A 16,939-nucleotide genomic window follows, 5' to 3' on the forward strand; every position below is an offset into this window, starting at 1 on the left:
TGTTCTTGAGAGTCTCTGATTTTAGTGACAGAAGTTTTTCTCAGCTACTGTATCAGAAGGTGCTGTAATTGGGAAGATTTGGTTCTTACCATGCAGTGACAGGACAAATGGATCATCATGCTTCTTTGTTTCAAGAAAAAGTGATTGTGCACTTTGATGAGGCTTATGGATGGAGAGAATCTTTTTTAAGAGGGCTTAGCAGCCACACTGCACAACTCTTCCTCTCCGCACCAGGAGACATTTTTTCTACTGAGAGAAATTGAAAGTGGTGGTTCTTTGCATGTAGAAGAGAGTTGTGTCATCATTCTGGTGACTTGCATAGACCAGGAAAACACAGGTTTTTTTGAAGTAGTGTGTGGTATTTGTTCAATGCCCCTTGAACCTTTATTTATAATTTTTGCCATCTTCCCATGGTGAGGTTGCTGTAACGTGTATAATTGACCCCCTCCGCATGTCATCCACCTACAGCCTATGTTTGTTGCATGGTGCCAGCTATCAGATGTGACTGGTTAGTTCTTCCTGCATGTTTTGGCTTCTAGACTGGGTCCTTGACATCTGTGTGCTCTTTCTGTTCTCACAGCCTTTGACAGTCAAAACAATTTGTGTTTCTGGCTAACAGTCCACAATTGTTTCTGTGCATTGCTCTGTACCCACTCTGCATTCCTTAGTAGCTTTTTGACATGTGGTTTGAGGCTCTGTATATAACTCTCAGGTTTGGAGTTTTTCTGGTTGGTTTTCTTCTCTCTCTATAACTGGCTGACTAGTTTGTAACTGTTGCTTGGCCACCTGGAATTTCCTTCTGCCTTTCTCTTAGTGTAAGGTTTTGTTTTTTCTTACAGGACCTGGGTGTGACCAAAGTGGGTCACATGAAGAGGATACTGCACGGGATCAAGGAGCTGAGCCGGAGTACTCCTGCCAGCGAGGCTTAGCTTCTGTTTTCACAGCCTGTGTCTACCATTCTCCCTAACTGTACAGCAGTCACCTCATAAAGCAGATGTGCTCACGACTCTCTCTGCTCAACAGCCAAATTTTAGCTGTTCAGTGTTCCTATCAACCAAGCATGGTGCTACTTTTTTCCTGTGGGGTATGGCTGCATCCATTGGAGAGGTACTTCCTCTGTGGTTGGCAGAACCTCCTGGAGACAACTCACTCACTGTTTGAAGAGCCATGTCCTGTGTCGTGGGAAGTTCTGGTTCCAGGGACAGTGCAGGACTCCTGAGAACTGCAACACAGATACCTTTACTGGATAACTTCATCAAACTAGAATCATTCAGGGCAAAAACTGTATTGGCCATTCTTAATTCAGGAGCATCTGACAGTCTTTTCAGACCCAAAACTTTCCTGCTCATCTGTGTGTCACACCTGTACTTAGCATATTTAAGTGGGACAAAGCCTCTCCTTTCATCTTGCTAATCCCTTTTTAATGCGTCTTTAGTTGTGTGTAATTTGCATCTGAAATTCGAAGCCAGTGCAGACCTCTTCCGATGAATATCAAGTGATTCTCATTCACTCATGCTTTTGCAACACACAGTGTATGTGTTTCAGACAGGGTTTGCATCAGCTGGTGGGGCTTTTTGCTGGGCCTGCTCTCCTCTACCAGCCAGGGGCAATGGTACAGCCTCTAGGTTTCCACCAAAAATGTGGTGCTGAGTCATCACGGACAATTGTTCAGAAATTCCTGGCAGTAAGAAAAGAAAATTCTGGAGAGACAAATGATTACAGGAGATCAGCTCTAACATTCCTTCTTCTGAATTCATCTTTGAGAGACCAGATAAAAGGGAGAGGAAAGCTAATGAGCTATTTGTGCTGCACAAGAAGGGAGATACAAGACAACTTGTTTCATCTTGCGGGAGGGAACAATATGACTGTCAATGGCCAGGTGTAGCTTCCTGCCTGTTCAGTACCACTTCTGTGGCCACAAACACGAGAGCTGTTTCTTTACTTCAGCTTGCAGTGTACATAACTATTTCTGTCACAAAATACATGATTTAAGTCTAGTACTTTTATCTTTTCACCCGTCTAGATTTCAGTAGCTTTTCCACCTTGCTTCTCTTTCTTGCTCCTTCACTCCAGGGTGATACAAAAGATTAGAGTAGCTTACTTCTCCTGGGCTGTACCCCTAAAAGATTTCTTATGCTGTCAAACACTGGGGCTCCTGTAAGAACTCTGAGAGAAGGATTGTTACTGAGCAAATGAGCATCATAATGAAAGCTGGAATATATTGATAAATTGCCTTTGGTACCAGCAACAGTGGAGCATGGAAAAATTAGTGCCTCTGAATCAGAGTTTCTAGATGGCTGACCTCAGTTGGGTGTCTGTTAAAGCCCAAGACCAGCATCCATAGTTATATCACCATCTTTATCACTGCAGAGGGAATTTGGCAACAGTCAATGCTATAAAACTTGGGAGACAGCAGAAATTTTAAATTGCTCTGCCATTTTCTGTGTATTTATTAATTTTTTTATTATTACAGAAGGGCACCTGTCTGACTATGGCTGCGGACAGAAAAGCCCACATACACAGTGGCATAAAAAATAATTTGCTGAGGACATAATTCTTTTTTACTTGTAAGAATTTTTATCAAAATGATATCACTTCTCTAGTCTAATAACAATCAGTCAAATTAGTTTATATAAAGATTTTTCAACTTACAAAGGCTCTGGGCTGATTTTGTTTCAGCTGGGCAAACTCCATTGAATTTCCTAGTATTTCACCAGGGGTTATTCTGACTCTGCCTGTCTGTTCTAACCAGACACCTTCACCCATGTGTCTCTCTGCATTGTGGCTAATAACAGGGTTTGCTCATGAGAAGGTAAAAGAAGACTAAACATGCTTTATCCAGCTAGAAACACAGTATAAATACTGTGGGGCCTGAGCTGGAAATATGTCCAGCCTTGCCCTGAATGTATTTCTCCTATGTATATGTTGGCAATTGCTTCCATAGCTGAATTTTTATTTATCAGTAAAGACTCCCTCTAACTATATTGAATTCATGAGGTATCAGGTAAGTAGGAATTGCAAGCATTCTGTATTGTCCCACTTGCTTGTTGAGGCACAGAGCAGTGTCTGGATGAAAATGAGGAGAAATCTCTTCAGGAGAGCCTCAGGATGCAGTCATCCTCAGTGGTGGTGTGCAGTGACCTCACAGTGTGTGCATCCCACTGTCTATCCCAGAATTGTGCGTAGCTGGGACATCCATGTGCCTTCCCAGGAGAGTGCAGCAGGGCAGTGAGGCAGGTGGTAACTCTGGAGAACAGGTGAGATCTGTGTTTGTTCCTATATGCAGTGAAGGAGCTGTTCTATGAACTTTCCCCAGCAGTCTAATGCTTAAAGATGCATAAACAATAAGTTCTTGCCTTGCATAATCCTGGCGGGATTAAATTCTTGCTTGCATATAAACAGCTCCTCTCTACTCTTCCTGCCCAGAGCAACAGAGGAATCCAAAGAGATTTTACATTCAGGTGTGTTCCTTAATTCATGCCATATCTAACAAGACCTGATGGCTGTTAGCCATTTGTATGAGTGATGAGGCTTGCACAGACACATTTTCATTTATTTTGCTTTTTTAATCTGTGTCAATGCCTTCAGATCCTTTTTGTGCATGTGCACATGTATCAATGGGTTGACAGCCACTATATTCCTGTCTTACTTATCAGAGGCAGGAAAGGAGTTCTTCCTTCTTCTAAGAGCTAGAAAACAGGATCCACGTTTAACCTGAGTGCCTTTGAATATTTATTAAGGTTTAGATCTACGAAACCACAAATGGTTGTAGTTCTGTGTGTCTCACTGGGAACAGTGCAGATTTCTGTTGGCAAGATTTTTGTGAATAGATGAAGACAATTTGTCTTGAGCATAAGTGAGTGCTATCTGCAAAGTAGGGAGCCAGGTAGAACAACTGGCCACTGCCCGAGTTTCTCTTCTGACATCTGATAATTTTTTGTGGGAGAGAAACTCAGGAAAGACAATTAGTAAAAAATATGCTGCTTTGCCAAAAAGAGACTGTCCAGCAGTCTCAGGAGCACCAGCCTGAGAGAAGCTAGAACTGCACATATCATACAGGTGTTTAGCCCCTGAAGAAAAGCAACTCCTGAGAAAGCCATGCAGCACCTTCTGTTTGCATCCCTCACCCCTGGCAGTGGCTGCAGTGAGCTGGGCACTGAGTGAGGGTTTCTTCTGCTTGGAAGAGGCTTCAGTCTGATTTCTCACATTCTGGCACCATCATGGTTTGGCTGTTGGCAGTGCCCTGCCCTGGGCTGCCCTCAGGAGGGCTGGTACAGCCTCTTTGTTGTACCTTGTGGGATGTTGGCAGGAGCCAGCACAGTGCCCAAGGGGAACTGTGCCACTGGGTGCCTGGAAGGTGCTGGCCTGGTACCTGGAGCCTCCAGCTGAGGTCTTCAGTACCAGTGCTGCATCTGCTTCTGCACCCAAATTGTATGGAAAGCTTCAATCATTGTTTTAGTGTTATTTTAAAATGTGCATAATAGCGATGTGATTTATAAAGCGGACTGTTTACAAGACATATTTTGTATCTTAAGATGTGTGTACTGTAAAAAAAAGGAAAGGATGAAAAATGATGTTTTTCTACAACTGTCAGTAGTGACTGCATGTCTGTATCATTGTCCACCGACCATTTTTCCTCAGGGGTCTCCCCACCATTCCTGTGATCCTGTTAAAAGCATCGGGAAGCAATGAATCCCTGTACAGTCTTGGGAAGGTTTTGTGCCTTAAGAATGGGAACTTCTTCCCTCCTATTTATTTTGTTAATTTATACAGTGATTACCATGGAAATGTCTCTTGGGATTTTTTTGTACATAGTTTACTCGTTGTAAATATGTTTTTCTTGTATATAAAGTAAACATGTTTCTGAGCTTCCAGTAAGGATTCTCTGTTACTGATTTTGTTGTGAGAGGGCTGCTGTGCCCATTGGATGGGAACCAGCTAATAAAACCTGTGCTGTGATTAAATGGTTTTATCCTGGCTTGCATCAGAAGTTCAGAGCTGTTCCTTAGAGAGGAGTGAAACGGTAAATGTAAGTGTTGTAGGAAAATGTAAATTTTGTAGCATTTTCTGTGTTGGTTTAATTGGCATGGAGTAGAAAGCATCAGGTAGTTTAATTTTTTTAGCTATGTCTTGGAGTGAACAAAAGAAGTTTTAAATGTGGTGTTTCTACTGGTGCTTATCCTGATCAAAGTTCTGCTGGCAGCCAACCCACAGCTTGATGGGAACACTGTCAGACTCAGCAGGGCCATATTGGTTACCCCTTCTCAGGTGGCTGTTCCTGGCCATGGTGCTGCAGTGCCAGGATGAGATATGAGCAGTTGTTCTCTCCTGCACCTGGGCCTCTGCATATTCTGTTTATTGCAGGTAGTATGTACAGTGACTGGAATAAGTGAAAATGCATTTACAGAAATGTGGGAGAAGTGAATTTTCTCATGAAATGTAGAAACTGAGTGCGATAAATGACACCTGTAAATTTGAAACCAAAATATTTGGAGGTATTTGGATGAGCAGTCTGTAGAGTGGATTGTGATAGCTTTCTCTTCTGTCTATACAGATTGGTGTGTTCATAAGATGATGATAGGAAACTTCCAGCAAATTTATTTAAATTGAGAGGATTGATATAGAGTTCCACAGTACTGTCACAAAGTGGGTGGAAAGTAAGTTACAATGGTCAGGAATATTTTCCATGTGAAAAACATCTTCGTACATGCTAATTAAACAGAAGTATGGAGAGAATAGTGTATGGAACAGGAACATCATTCTAATGTTACATACTCTTGCATGATGAAAATGGTAAACTTGAGCATTACAGTCTTGGTTACCTGGAGCCAGAATAAGGAGAAAAGAACTACTGTGTTTACTCACACATGCATCAAACCTTGAGTGTCAGGCTCTGCTTTAAGTGGCACTACAGAAAACATGCAAAGAAGGCAGCAGCAGAGACAAGATATTCTTACTCCTCTGATACAGGTTAGTTAATTTTGGTATTTTTTTAATAATGTGGCAGAAGCTAATAGAAAAAAACTTACTGCCCCACTCAGTGTGTCATTACAGAATGTCAGACCTCCTTCCCAGGGCTGACATCCTCTTGGTTTGATTTAACTACCTAATGGATCTCGGGAAGATGGAATGGGTTGGGAGGAAGGTGTGCTGTGAAGATCTCTACCAGTGAGTTTAAATACAAAAGTATGAATAACTGTGCACCCCCTAGCTGGGCCTGGAGTAGGTTGAGGTGTTTAATTCTCATGAGAGCAGAATGAAAATGTCCTGAGACTGGAAAGTGACATTGCACACTGATAACAGCTGAAAGAGTCATGGCAGTTCTCCAGCAACTTTTGTCTGAAGAGTTACAGCATTTTGTATTTACATTTTGTATTTGACATGGGAGTTCTTTACTTTACAAGGAAGGAAGAGCTGAGGCAGTGTGCATATGACCTAGAAGACCCCTTTGGTTGACTTCATGGTAAAATGCAAGCCAGTTGTGGCCTATGGCTTTTCTTCATAGGAGCAGGGAAGGAGGTGGCCTCAGCCCTCATGTGGTCTCAGCCCTCCTCCATGAGCAGGTTGGTTTGCACAATGGGCTGCTCCAGAGGAGAAGTTGGAGCAAGGTGATGATCTCTCTTGGCAGAGGTTGTGCAGAACTGCAGCCCCAGCAGCACTCCCAGGTGTGAGCAGGTCCCAGCCAGGGAAGTAACAGGCTGGGAGGAATTTGATCTCTGCACCAGTTGTTGAATTCCTCTTGTTCCCAGGCTGCAAACTGGATTCACAGCAGCACTTCTCAGCAGCACACAGGCTCTCCATGGGGAGGTATTCTTGCCTTTCTGGCACATATTCCAGTGCTCCTCTGAACTGTGGAAAACCTTGGGCTGTGAGGACCTTTTCTTTTAAGAAGAGCAACCTGAGGAGACTGATACTTCAGCTTGGTTTCCCAGGGAGGCAGGTGCAGTCTGTGTGTCTGGTGCTATGTGTATGAGCCTGTCTTTCCCCTTTTAATGCCTGTTTGGAACTTCTCTCTTGTTTCAGACAGTTCACAGGGAGAGATGATGCCTGACAGAACACTCTGTTTCTCTAAGTCTTGCAAGAAATCAGACTTGGGATGAGAAGAAGACTGTGATAGAGTTCTGGCAGGTAGAGGCTGCAGTGTGCATGTAGGAAGTAGGCTTGGTGCTTTTATTGCTCAGCGAATTGTTCAGATTTGTTGCAAATTAAAAATGATGAAATAAAAAGCACTGATGGATGCAGCACAGGATGATTGCTGAAGAGCTGTGAGGTTTGATTTTTGTGATTTTTTTTTTTTTTTGCCACTTCAGTTTCCTTCTTTATCAAAATGTACATCTGTCTCCCTTTGCTATTTTGTGGTGGGAGCTTTGATGAGCAAGTGAAGTAGGAGGACTGTTAAAAATTGCAATATATGTCTCTCTTGTTGTGAGAAGAGGATCTCTTGAGAGACCACAGAACTGGGTATGTACACTTGCAAATGATATATTACCATTTCTGCTCACCAGAGACTCAAAATGAGAAAATGGTTTGAGAAAGGCAGAGTAGGTGCCTCAGCTGTTTTACTTTTCCCCTGTATGCAGGTAAATGGTCAAGCTCTCCCCTGAGCACTGTTTGTTCAACAGCTAAAAAGAAAGCACTTCATGTCACTCCAAAGAGTAAATATCTGAAGTTATGGATTAACTAAGTTCCAGCAGAGCTCATGGAGGAAGAACAGATCACGCTGATTCCCACTGAATAAAGCAGTAAGTGCTTCAAAAATATTGTATCCTTTGAGATTTCCAAGTACAGCTTGCTTTAATGGAGCATGAAGCTTGAAAAAAATGTCCAGTGACAAGAGGAGGGTGTCAGGACAGGCCAGAAGTGTTCTGGGAGAGCTGCTGATGTATTAAAGGGAATGAGCAAACCAGTCTGGAGGGACCCTAGACAACAGCTACTCCAGAGCTGGAGTCAGAGACAGGGCACAGCAGGGCATTCAGCAGAGAAGCAGCTTTCTGAAAAGCCAGTGTGTGAGCTGGGTGGGTGGGAACTGTCTGCAGCAGGGTCTTGGGTCACTCTGCAATGTGCTCTTCTTGACACCTGCCTTCTTCTCAGGTGACTCCTACTGCAGGATGTGGAAGCTCCTCACTGTGGGGCTGCTGCTGGCTGCCTGCTCTTCCTGGGGCTGCTGCACCTCAAGTAAGCATTCTTTTGAGAGAGGGCCTTCAACCTTTCCCAGTCACTGCAGTTTCATTTCCTGCTCCTGTGTTAGTCAGAGGGGGTGGCTGGAATAATTCCCATTAGGGGGAGGTTGACTTCCTTTAGCAGAGGTTGACAGACAGTGCTGGGGCCATGGCAGCTGCCTGGTCGAAGCCCTGCTGAGCCCCATGAGATGTCAGAGTCCCACAGAGCAGAGGCTTGCTTCTGCAGCACAGCACAGACAGTGCATGGTGTCTAGGGCAGCCTCTCCTGCTGCACTTGAGAGAGGCTCTTGCTCTCAAAAGTGTCCTTTGGGAAGCACCACTATGGTTTTCAGGCTGCTCTTTTCTCTGCTTCTGCTCTCACTTTTTTGCTTGCAGTATTTTACAGCAGTAGAGACGCGAACCAAGTGCTGAGAATCCAGAAGCGGTCAAACACTTTCCTGGAGGAGCTCAAGCCAGGCTCTGTGGAGCGTGAGTGTTTTGAAGAGGTCTGTGACTTTGAGGAGGCCAGCGAGATATTTGAAACCAGGGAAGCAACAGTAAGTTGTTGGTTTTTTTTTAAGGGTAAGATAACTTAGCCAATCAATTATTTTCTTAAAATATTACAATCCAGGGCACAGGAGATCATGCTGTCTGTACTGAACAGAGATCTTTCCTGACTCCACAGGTGTAGGCATGGTTTTGAGTGTCACTGTGTTGCAATGATTGTCAAGTTACCCCTCTATAGGCCACAAGCATGTTCCGCCTGACCCACCTGGTGAAGTTCAGGTCCTAGACAGTTAATTCCAATCCTTGCTTGACCCCACCGGCTATTCTTGGTGCTACTAAATTTTTCCCAGTTCTTTCCCCTTTGTTGTCCATTCACCAGTCCTGGCTGCTTTTCAGTGTACCTTCCAAGTCTCCCAGTTATGCCTGACAAATATTTCTCTTATCACTGTTCTTTCTCTCATTCTCCAAACTTCTATTTTGAATTGGACACTATGTTTACTGTCTGCTGATTCCTGCCCCTTTCCACATTCAATTGTAGTGTTTGGTTGTATCCCTGTTGCTATTTTTAGCAGAGTAAGCTCAAAGCATAGGTTTATCCAGTCCTTGCTGTCCCTAGAGGAGAGAGGGGCTGCCCTTGGAATGCCTCTGTTTTGTCTAACTGGGCTCAAGTGAGCTCAGGTGACTTACCTGGCAGTAAGTGCCAAGAAAATAGCCTGCAAGCAGAGCAGGGGAGTCTGTGCTTAGTACAGAGAGTGCAGGGGGATCATTGGCTGGTTTTCTTGGTAGTAGTGCCAGTCACTACACTGGCAAGAAGAATGAGACCAATGTTACTGACCCAAGTGCTGTGTCCTGTTGGCCAAGACCACAAAACACATAAAATCCCTTGCTTGTTGAAAATGGTTTTCTCACTGTAATACAAGTTTTGTTTCTCCACAGCTAGATTTTTGGAGCAAGTATGTAGGTAAGTAAAGACTTTCCTAATCACTTTGCTGTGCTTCCTCAGGAGTTACTAGTACTCAGCCTTCCTTCTGCCATGTGTCATATACTAATTCAAATTCTCATTCTCTCTCATAAGGGGTGTGCAGAGGATGTTTTCCTGTTCTATCATACAAGCAACCTTCCTAAAACACTTGAGGTGCACCTGTACCTATCATCAGTCATCTTCCCAGAGTTAAGGAATTGGTGAAAAATGCTTTGATGCTCTAACCATGCCTGATGTGGTGCAGCAGTAACCTGCTGCTGCCCTGCCTGCTTCAGGCTTTACTCTTTCCTCCCCTTCTGCCCACTCCACTCACTCTGCAGATGTAATTGAGGGCCCACACAGATGGCCCTGTCTCTGGCCAAGTGCCACAGAGGTGTCACCATTAAGTGCCAGAAACATGGCTGGAACTTGGAATTCTGGAGAGGGTCTGTTTGTGTTGATGTTTGATCAGTGACTGAGTTTTCTTACCTCTGTTTCAGATGGAGATCAGTGTCAGCAACATCTTTGTTCCAATGGGATCTGCAAGGACAGTATTGGAAAATTTTCCTGCATCTGTAACAAAGGCTGGGAGGGGTTTTTGTGCAGTTATGGTAACACTGCATTCAATCTCCTATAAAATAACAACTTTTGTGATGGGGATCTCTGTGCGATAGGGATGGACACTTCAGTCATTACACAGCATATTTTTTCTTTACTACTTTCTTTATTAATGTGATTTATCTCTTGCTTCTTAATGTGGTAAGAGGTTTATCTGTGCTTATCTAAAGCAAAATTAGCTTTGTATTGCCATAGGATAATTTTAGAGGTATGAGATATCTAAATTTTGGACAATACTGGAAATAACTCTGTAAAGCAGGGGTTTACTTTAGAATTGTCAACACAGGGATTATGGTGGGGTTTTTAAATACAGGGGAAAACCGAATCCGCTGCAAATATTTTACTACTGTGACAGTTCCTTCCTTGGACAAAAGCTGGATAGCATATTTAGGGATGAGCATTGTATGTCATGTGTCATCAGAGGTTTTCACTGTGAGAGTTGGCACATAGTGACAGGGCATTTTCTGTTCTTCAGTCTTATAGTAATCTGTTTCCTCCATCTACCCACTCCCTCTTTCTGGACCTAGGTCTGTTTGCTGTCTAGGGGCCTGAGTGTCACTGAAGCCCACATCTGTCATTCTAAATCCATTTACAGCTGTTACCCACTTGAAGCACGATGTCACTTTGCCACCTTACCTTTCTGTGGCTCTGACTTCCCAACTTCCCATTTCTCTTGCTGTTTGTTTTTCCCACAGAGGTCAAATACAGCAACTGTTCCACGGATAATGGGGGCTGTGAACATTTCTGCAGGGAGGAACCTGCCAAGCAGCATCGCTTGTGCAGCTGTGCATCGGGGTATCAGCTCAAGGATGACCACACCATGTGTGAGCCTGTAGGTAAGAGCAGGATCTTTGTAGTCCAGCTTTGACAGAAGATTATTCAGACCGATGTAAAAGAGTTGTAGGGGAGATTTGTCTGCAGTGCACTTTGTACTCATTTTCAAAGCATCTATTCCGTGAAGAGTAACTGCATTTCCCAGCTCCATACCCACTTTATGGCCCTTTATCCATGTTTGCCTCATGGACATATAGAGAGGAATCGGGAGACTGCCTCCTCTGCCAAGCACTAAGGGACTTCCATGAAGCCTCTGAACAATATTGCCTAGGTTAGACAAAGGAAATCCTCTAAAAAGAGGATTGGATGACCTGGGCTTTGCTAGTGAATTCTCTGCGACTTCTGCAGTGGAGTTCCCCTGTGGAAGAGTGAAGTTGGACTACACTGAAGGCAAAGCAGACTTCAATATTCGGCTCATTGATGGAACAGTTGGAAGAAGGGGAGGCAGCCCTTGGCAGGTAAGGAGAAAGGAATTCTTTGCCACATATAATTCAGGCTCTTCCTGAACTGCTCTGCCTCCCTCTAGCTCCAGAAAGGCTCTTGTGTTGTTACTGGTAGTGTCATATGAAGTTAATATTCCCTTAGCTTTTTCAAAAGCATCCCGAAGGTTGGAGTAGCAGGAAAAAATAATATAGTATCTGTGAGGATTCTTGACCTTGTTGCTGTTACCAAGTTTTTGACCTAACTGTGCCAACACTGCCAAGAGAGAGGATAGTGATGGCACTCACCTGCTCTGTTGCTCCATCCTGGTGAACTCATGGTGTGTGATGTGCTTCAGCTCCTGCAACAGCCTTTCGGTGGGAGATTATCTTCCTGCCCTTTCTTATAAGCCTTGTCTGTAATAAATTAAAGTTAGCAGACTTAATCAGTAAAATATGCCATGGCAGTTTGGCTTATTGCAAAGAAAAAGGGGACCTCACAGAGCTTACCATGGAACTAATGAATGCAAATAATTAGGGCCTGGTTCCCTTTGCTCGTAAAGGGCCTTTTACACTACAGTGTGAGAGCTGCAGCCTGAGATGATGCATGGTTTCTGCTGTGGGACACACCCCTCATTTGTGCTCTGTATTTCAAAGCTTTGAGTACAAAGTGCTTCTTTGCAGTGACCAGCATCACCCCATGCTGATTTGAATGAAGCCAGCCCTCATTCAAGAAGGACATTCAAAACTTTTTTGTAGGTATTTCACAGAGACTCTATAGCATTTTATCCCCCTGTAGAGCTTTGGCTTCAGTGAATGTGACATACTTTGGTGCTTGATAAGTCTGGGTATTTGGCAGCACCCAAGAAGAATGAGTACAGTATTCTGTGAGCTGTGCTCCATGCAGTGACACACCTCCCTTGTCTTGTTTCAGATTATGCTGCAAAATACCAAAGGGATGTTTCTGTGTGGGGGTGTTCTCATCCACCCAGCTTGGGTCCTAACAGCAGCACACTGCCTTGAGGAAAACAAGGGGTTCAGAGTTAAACTTGGTATGGAAAATCACCTGTCCCTGTTTTTTTTTTAATATAACTGTTTATTTCCTAACATTTATCATCTCAGGGAAAAGACTGGCAGCTTCTGAAGACGAAAGTCCTTGGCTGTAGGAATGGTCTGTCTAGGCACTATTTAATATGCACCTTAGCTTAAAACAAAATTTAGTAAAAATCTGATTTCATTTGAGCTATTTGAGCCTTACTCTGGAAATGAGCTGATGTCTTCTGAGCACTCTTGCTAGTCTGTAAAGTAGAAAGTCTTGGTCTCTTCTGCCTGTGTGTTTCTGGTGGTGAAAGTATTTAAGATCATCCCAATACTGAAAAAAGTCTTGATCCCCAAAGGAGAATGTCACAGGGTCTCTTTCTGCCTTTTCATTTATTTAAACACTGTTACTTAAGAACGCTTCACTGGAAAGGTGCTGCAGAATGGCAACATGGCCTTTACTTGCCCTGCTGCTCTGGAGCATGAGAAATTGTCACTATGTTAAGTAGGGGCTTCTCCTGAATTAACAGAGATAATTAGTATTTAATTCACACTTAGATTTTTTTTTTTCAACAGTGTTTTCTATCTAGCATTGGTGTTAAGGCATAACAGCTCAACTGCTCTTGCTTTCCATTAGTGAAAGGATAGATTATTCCCAGTATTTGTGGAGAATCCTGCCAATATGTTGTCTGTGTATATAGCTTTAAAAGTAGATGTCTGTGTGCATGTTGCATACACACTGTGGATGTGCAGATGCTTGAGAGCAGAGACAGTAAGTTTATGTACATCCAACATAAAGAACGAATTGAAAAGTGTGTGATGTAGCCTTGGGTCCTCTTAGTGCTAGAATATTCACCTTTTCACAGAGAGACATCTATCACCACAAAAGCAGTTCTCATCAGAAAAACCTGGAGACATCTGTGAGCGACAAGGAGGAGAGTGTTGGATGAAGACATTGCCGTGTCCATGCGGACAGCCAGGGAAGTGTTTGTACTGAGCCTGCACGGGTGCTACTCAGTCTGTGTCTGTCAGGCTGGGATACCCCACACCCTTCTGGACTTGTCTCACTGCAGCTTGCCACCCACAGGAGCAAAGCTGGAAGCCTGCATCTGAGTTTACACCCGGCTTCAGGAGAAGTCTCATGTGGCTTTTTAGTGTCTGAAATGGAAAGTTAGTTCTCGGAGTAGCTGAAGTTTTGGAAGATGGATTTGGGAATAACACAATATTCCCTCTGTGGCTCTTGTTCCTGCATCACCAGCCTAAGAGCATCCAGAAATGTGTTCAGAACTCCAAGAAGATAGAGCAGATAGGTGGATGTAATGGTTCAATTCAAAATCATGTTTCTGCCTTTGCAGTTTTTTTTTCCTTTGTGCCAGCAGCAAGATTATGATGATCCTTATTGTGTAGAAGGAATTTGATGTGTTTCCACAGCCTCTGGGTTCAGTACCTCCAGGTGTACATCTGGGATTTTTGGAATTTAAAACTCTGGGGATAAATCACCCACCAGAAGTGAAAGGTTGTTCCCCTGGGGGTGAGGGAGTCTGTCACTGCAGTGCAAAAGGTGTCACCCACTGGTTGGTGGGTGCCTCAGGATGGAGACAGCTGGTGGCTGTGCTGGTGTACAGAGCGTGTGGCCCCACAGCAAGCCTGTTCCTGCACAGCCACTCTGCCTCCCTCAGAGGAGATGGTCTGACAGGGCTTGAGTCCAGAGTTATTTCTGAGGCCTAAAGCAGAGTTTGTATCTGTGAAGGCAGGAATAAAGCCCTGCCAGCCAGCCCCAGCCACAGGGGCTTCAGGCTGCCTCAGGAGTGCTGCAAACACTGCCACTGCAAAGAAAATAGATTGTGATAGGAGAGAGAAACTGATTTGTGATTGTTGGCTCAATACTAGCAAGTCCATCTGGGGTTGATGCTACTCCATACAAGACATCAGAGCATTTTCAGCTGTCTGCTCTAGCCACGTGTGAACTGTCCATTTTCTGTCTGCAGAGGAGCAAGAAGAGAGACTCAGAAATAAATTGTCTGGAAGGCTAAGAATCCAAAGCTGTGTTTAAGAGATCTTTTGAGAATATATTTCTGTAACTACTGTGGCTTGTAAGTCCCTATGCTTGGAGTCACTCACAGAAAAAAACTTGCAAGACCTCATTGACAGCCTGCCAGAAAACCTAGCTCTGTCTTTCCTATTGTAATGTATCACAAATGCCTTCTTGCATTTCTGGCCCTTTTCAGCATAGATTCTTGCTTGCTGTTCCATAACTTCTTGGCCCATGAAGTAGCTGTGATCTTGTAGCACAAATAGCAACTGAGGAGTCTTAAGCAGTGAAAAATTCCTTAAAATACAGATGTAAGATTTCACAAACAAATAATCTTACCTGTCAGTCAACTTCATCTTCCAAACGCTGACATTCAGCCATTCAGACCCTGGCTGTGTGGTGTAAAGCTCATGTCCTGTTGTAAATGTCCTGGTTTTGTAGTGTACTTGCTCTCCCAGCTTTGAATGCTGACTCCAAGAAGGTTGTTTTCCTCCTGAGGGTGACTCACATTGCACAGGTGTGCTGAAAAATGAACACTACAGGGCAGTTTGGTTTCTCAGCTGATAACCAGAGCTCTAGAGGTCTTTAGGTTTTCATGATTTTTGTAAATGTGAAAAGTTTAGAGATTTGTCCATCTGTTAAGAATACTGTTAACTTATGACATAAACATTTGTATTACAAGAGAAGTAAAAACATGGAGTGCAGTCTTAATGCCCAGTGTAATCCAGTTGCTTTGGTCTTCAAAGTAAAGGAAGCTTTGGCAACATCTGTCATCTTGTTTCCTCTTCCAGGTAAATTCCGTTTCCGTCCTGAGGCAGATGAGCAAACCATTAGGATTGATAAATGGGTGATCCATGAAAATTACACCAAGAAGACCTCAGATAATGACATAGCCATGCTGCACTTGGCTGAGCATGTGATGTATTACAAGTACGCGCTCCCCATCTGCCTTCCCACCCGCAACCTGGCAGAGCAGGAGCTGATGAGGAGCGGGAAGCAGGTGGTGGTGTCGGGCTGGGGCAGCCTGAGCGAGGATAACCAGAGCTACGCTGCTCTGCTCAGGTACATCGAAATCCCCATCGTGCCCCACAACGAGTGTGCCCAGGCCATGAGCTCCCACATCTCTGAGAACATGCTGTGTGCTGGGAGCCTGGGGGACAGGAAAGATTCCTGCCACGGGGACAGCGGAGGCCCTATGTTCGCTAGATATAAGGATACTTGGTTTTTGGTAGGGCTGGTAAGCTGGGGTGAAGGCTGTGGAAGAAAGGAGAAATTTGGAGTCTACACCAAAGTTAGTCAGTACCTTGAGTGGATCCAGCACCACATAGATACATCAGCTCCTTTGAAGGGTTGATTCTGATCCAGAGTCTGGAATGCTGTGACTCTATGCTAGTGGCAGTATGCATTATAATGTACTGTCACATCTTCAGTATTAAATATTGAGTATGTGCTAACCTTGTGTGCTGTTTTCTTTGGTATCTATTTTTTCCTCCTTTTTTTCTTGTTTACATTGGTTTCTTGCAGGTTATGTTGTTTATTTGTGGCATGGTCCTACTTCGGCCTTACAGGCAAGAAAATATCCTGTGTTAGCTGAGATGCTGTACATACAGCATTGTAGAAAATAAGGTTGTCCATGGTCAGACAACTCTGTCTTTGAAATAAAAATGTCAGTTGTGTAAAATGTCTGAACTGGCTGGGGTGGAGACAGGAGGGGACACAGAAAAGTGTTCTGCAAATAACCCTAAAGATGCAGTTCTTTAATTTCAGCTGTACTGCAAGGTAGTACCCACAGTAACTGTTTTGGTTTGCTTGGTATTTGTATAATTTTTCTTTCAACCCAGTGAAATTTTTATTCCATCATTACTACCTCCAGTTCTTCATATCTTACTCCAGTGTTCACAGATTGTTGATTCAGCAGGTTACTGGAACTTACCTGTATTTTCCATTCTTTGCACACTTGACACCAGATTTTACCCTGCCAAACTTCCTTAAAAGAGAATGGGTACTCTCTTTAGTGTTATTCCAAAAACCCAAACGCACAAACAAGCACCAAAACCAAACAAAAACCCCAAACAAAACAAAACCCACTTTAATGCCAAGCTTTTGCAGGCTCTATTTATCATGAAGTCTGTAATTCTCTTCTAATTAACAAGCAAGCAAACACTTCTCTTCATTCCTGTTCTGTGGGTGCAGTGGGCTGCAGACTGTGTTAGTACTCCCAATGCTTTTACTGATAAATACATGTTTGCTTGTATCTGTCTATGTTTATATCAGTAAACAAAATAAAGACATACGGCATCAATAAGTCCATAGGAACTAGCACTAGTCCAAGTGAAGTTTAATATCACACTTTATAGTTGTTTCTAATCTT

The 16,939-nt window shown here is 43.6% G+C and overlaps 2 protein-coding genes across 16 annotated transcripts in view; both read left to right on the forward strand.

Annotated features, from left to right (window-relative positions):
• The window catches only part of DGKD (diacylglycerol kinase delta), a 59,574-nt gene extending 54,700 nt beyond the window's left edge, over positions 1-4,874 (forward strand). For 14 of the 15 annotated variants that reach the window (XM_085587067.1, XM_021544386.4, XM_085587065.1 and 11 more), the window contains one exon: positions 840-4,874. In XM_085587067.1, coding sequence (XP_085443193.1) covers positions 840-929 — 90 coding nt within the window. In that variant the 3' untranslated portion in view covers positions 930-4,874. The remainder of the gene's footprint in view (positions 1-839) is intronic. The other variant, XR_014957165.1, reaches the window with a different exon arrangement.
• Positions 4,875-5,022: 148 nt separating this feature from the next.
• Positions 5,023-16,022, forward strand: PROC (protein C, inactivator of coagulation factors Va and VIIIa). The gene is made up of 9 exons (XM_021544390.4): positions 5,023-7,742; positions 8,092-8,175; positions 8,556-8,716; positions 9,603-9,627; positions 10,128-10,238; positions 10,941-11,081; positions 11,428-11,537; positions 12,433-12,550; positions 15,360-16,022. Exons 2-9 carry the CDS (start codon positions 8,109-8,111, stop codon positions 15,920-15,922), a joined length of 1,296 nt encoding a protein of 431 aa, XP_021400065.2. The 5' UTR covers positions 5,023-7,742; positions 8,092-8,108; the 3' UTR covers positions 15,923-16,022.
• Positions 16,023-16,939: the final 917 nt, after the last annotated feature.

The sequence above is a fragment of the Lonchura striata genome, chromosome 9 (genome assembly GCF_050655825.1).
Source record: "Lonchura striata isolate lonStrDom1 chromosome 9, ASM5065582v1, whole genome shotgun sequence".
Lineage (NCBI taxonomy): Eukaryota > Metazoa > Chordata > Aves > Passeriformes > Estrildidae > Lonchura > Lonchura striata.

What these genes read in the sequence shown, in the direction of transcription:
- PROC (XM_021544390.4), top strand. Translation starts at nt 8,109, where the DNA reads ATGTGGAAGCTCCTCACTGTGGGGCTGCTGCTGGCTGCCTGCTCTTCC. An exon ending in GGGGTTTTTGTGCAGTTATG is followed by an intron (nt 10,239 to 10,940) that starts GTAACACTGCAT and finishes TTTTTCCCACAG; the next exon opens with AGGTCAAATACAGCAACTGT. An exon ending in CACCATGTGTGAGCCTGTAG is followed by an intron (nt 11,082 to 11,427) that starts GTAAGAGCAGGA and finishes CGACTTCTGCAG; the next exon opens with TGGAGTTCCCCTGTGGAAGA.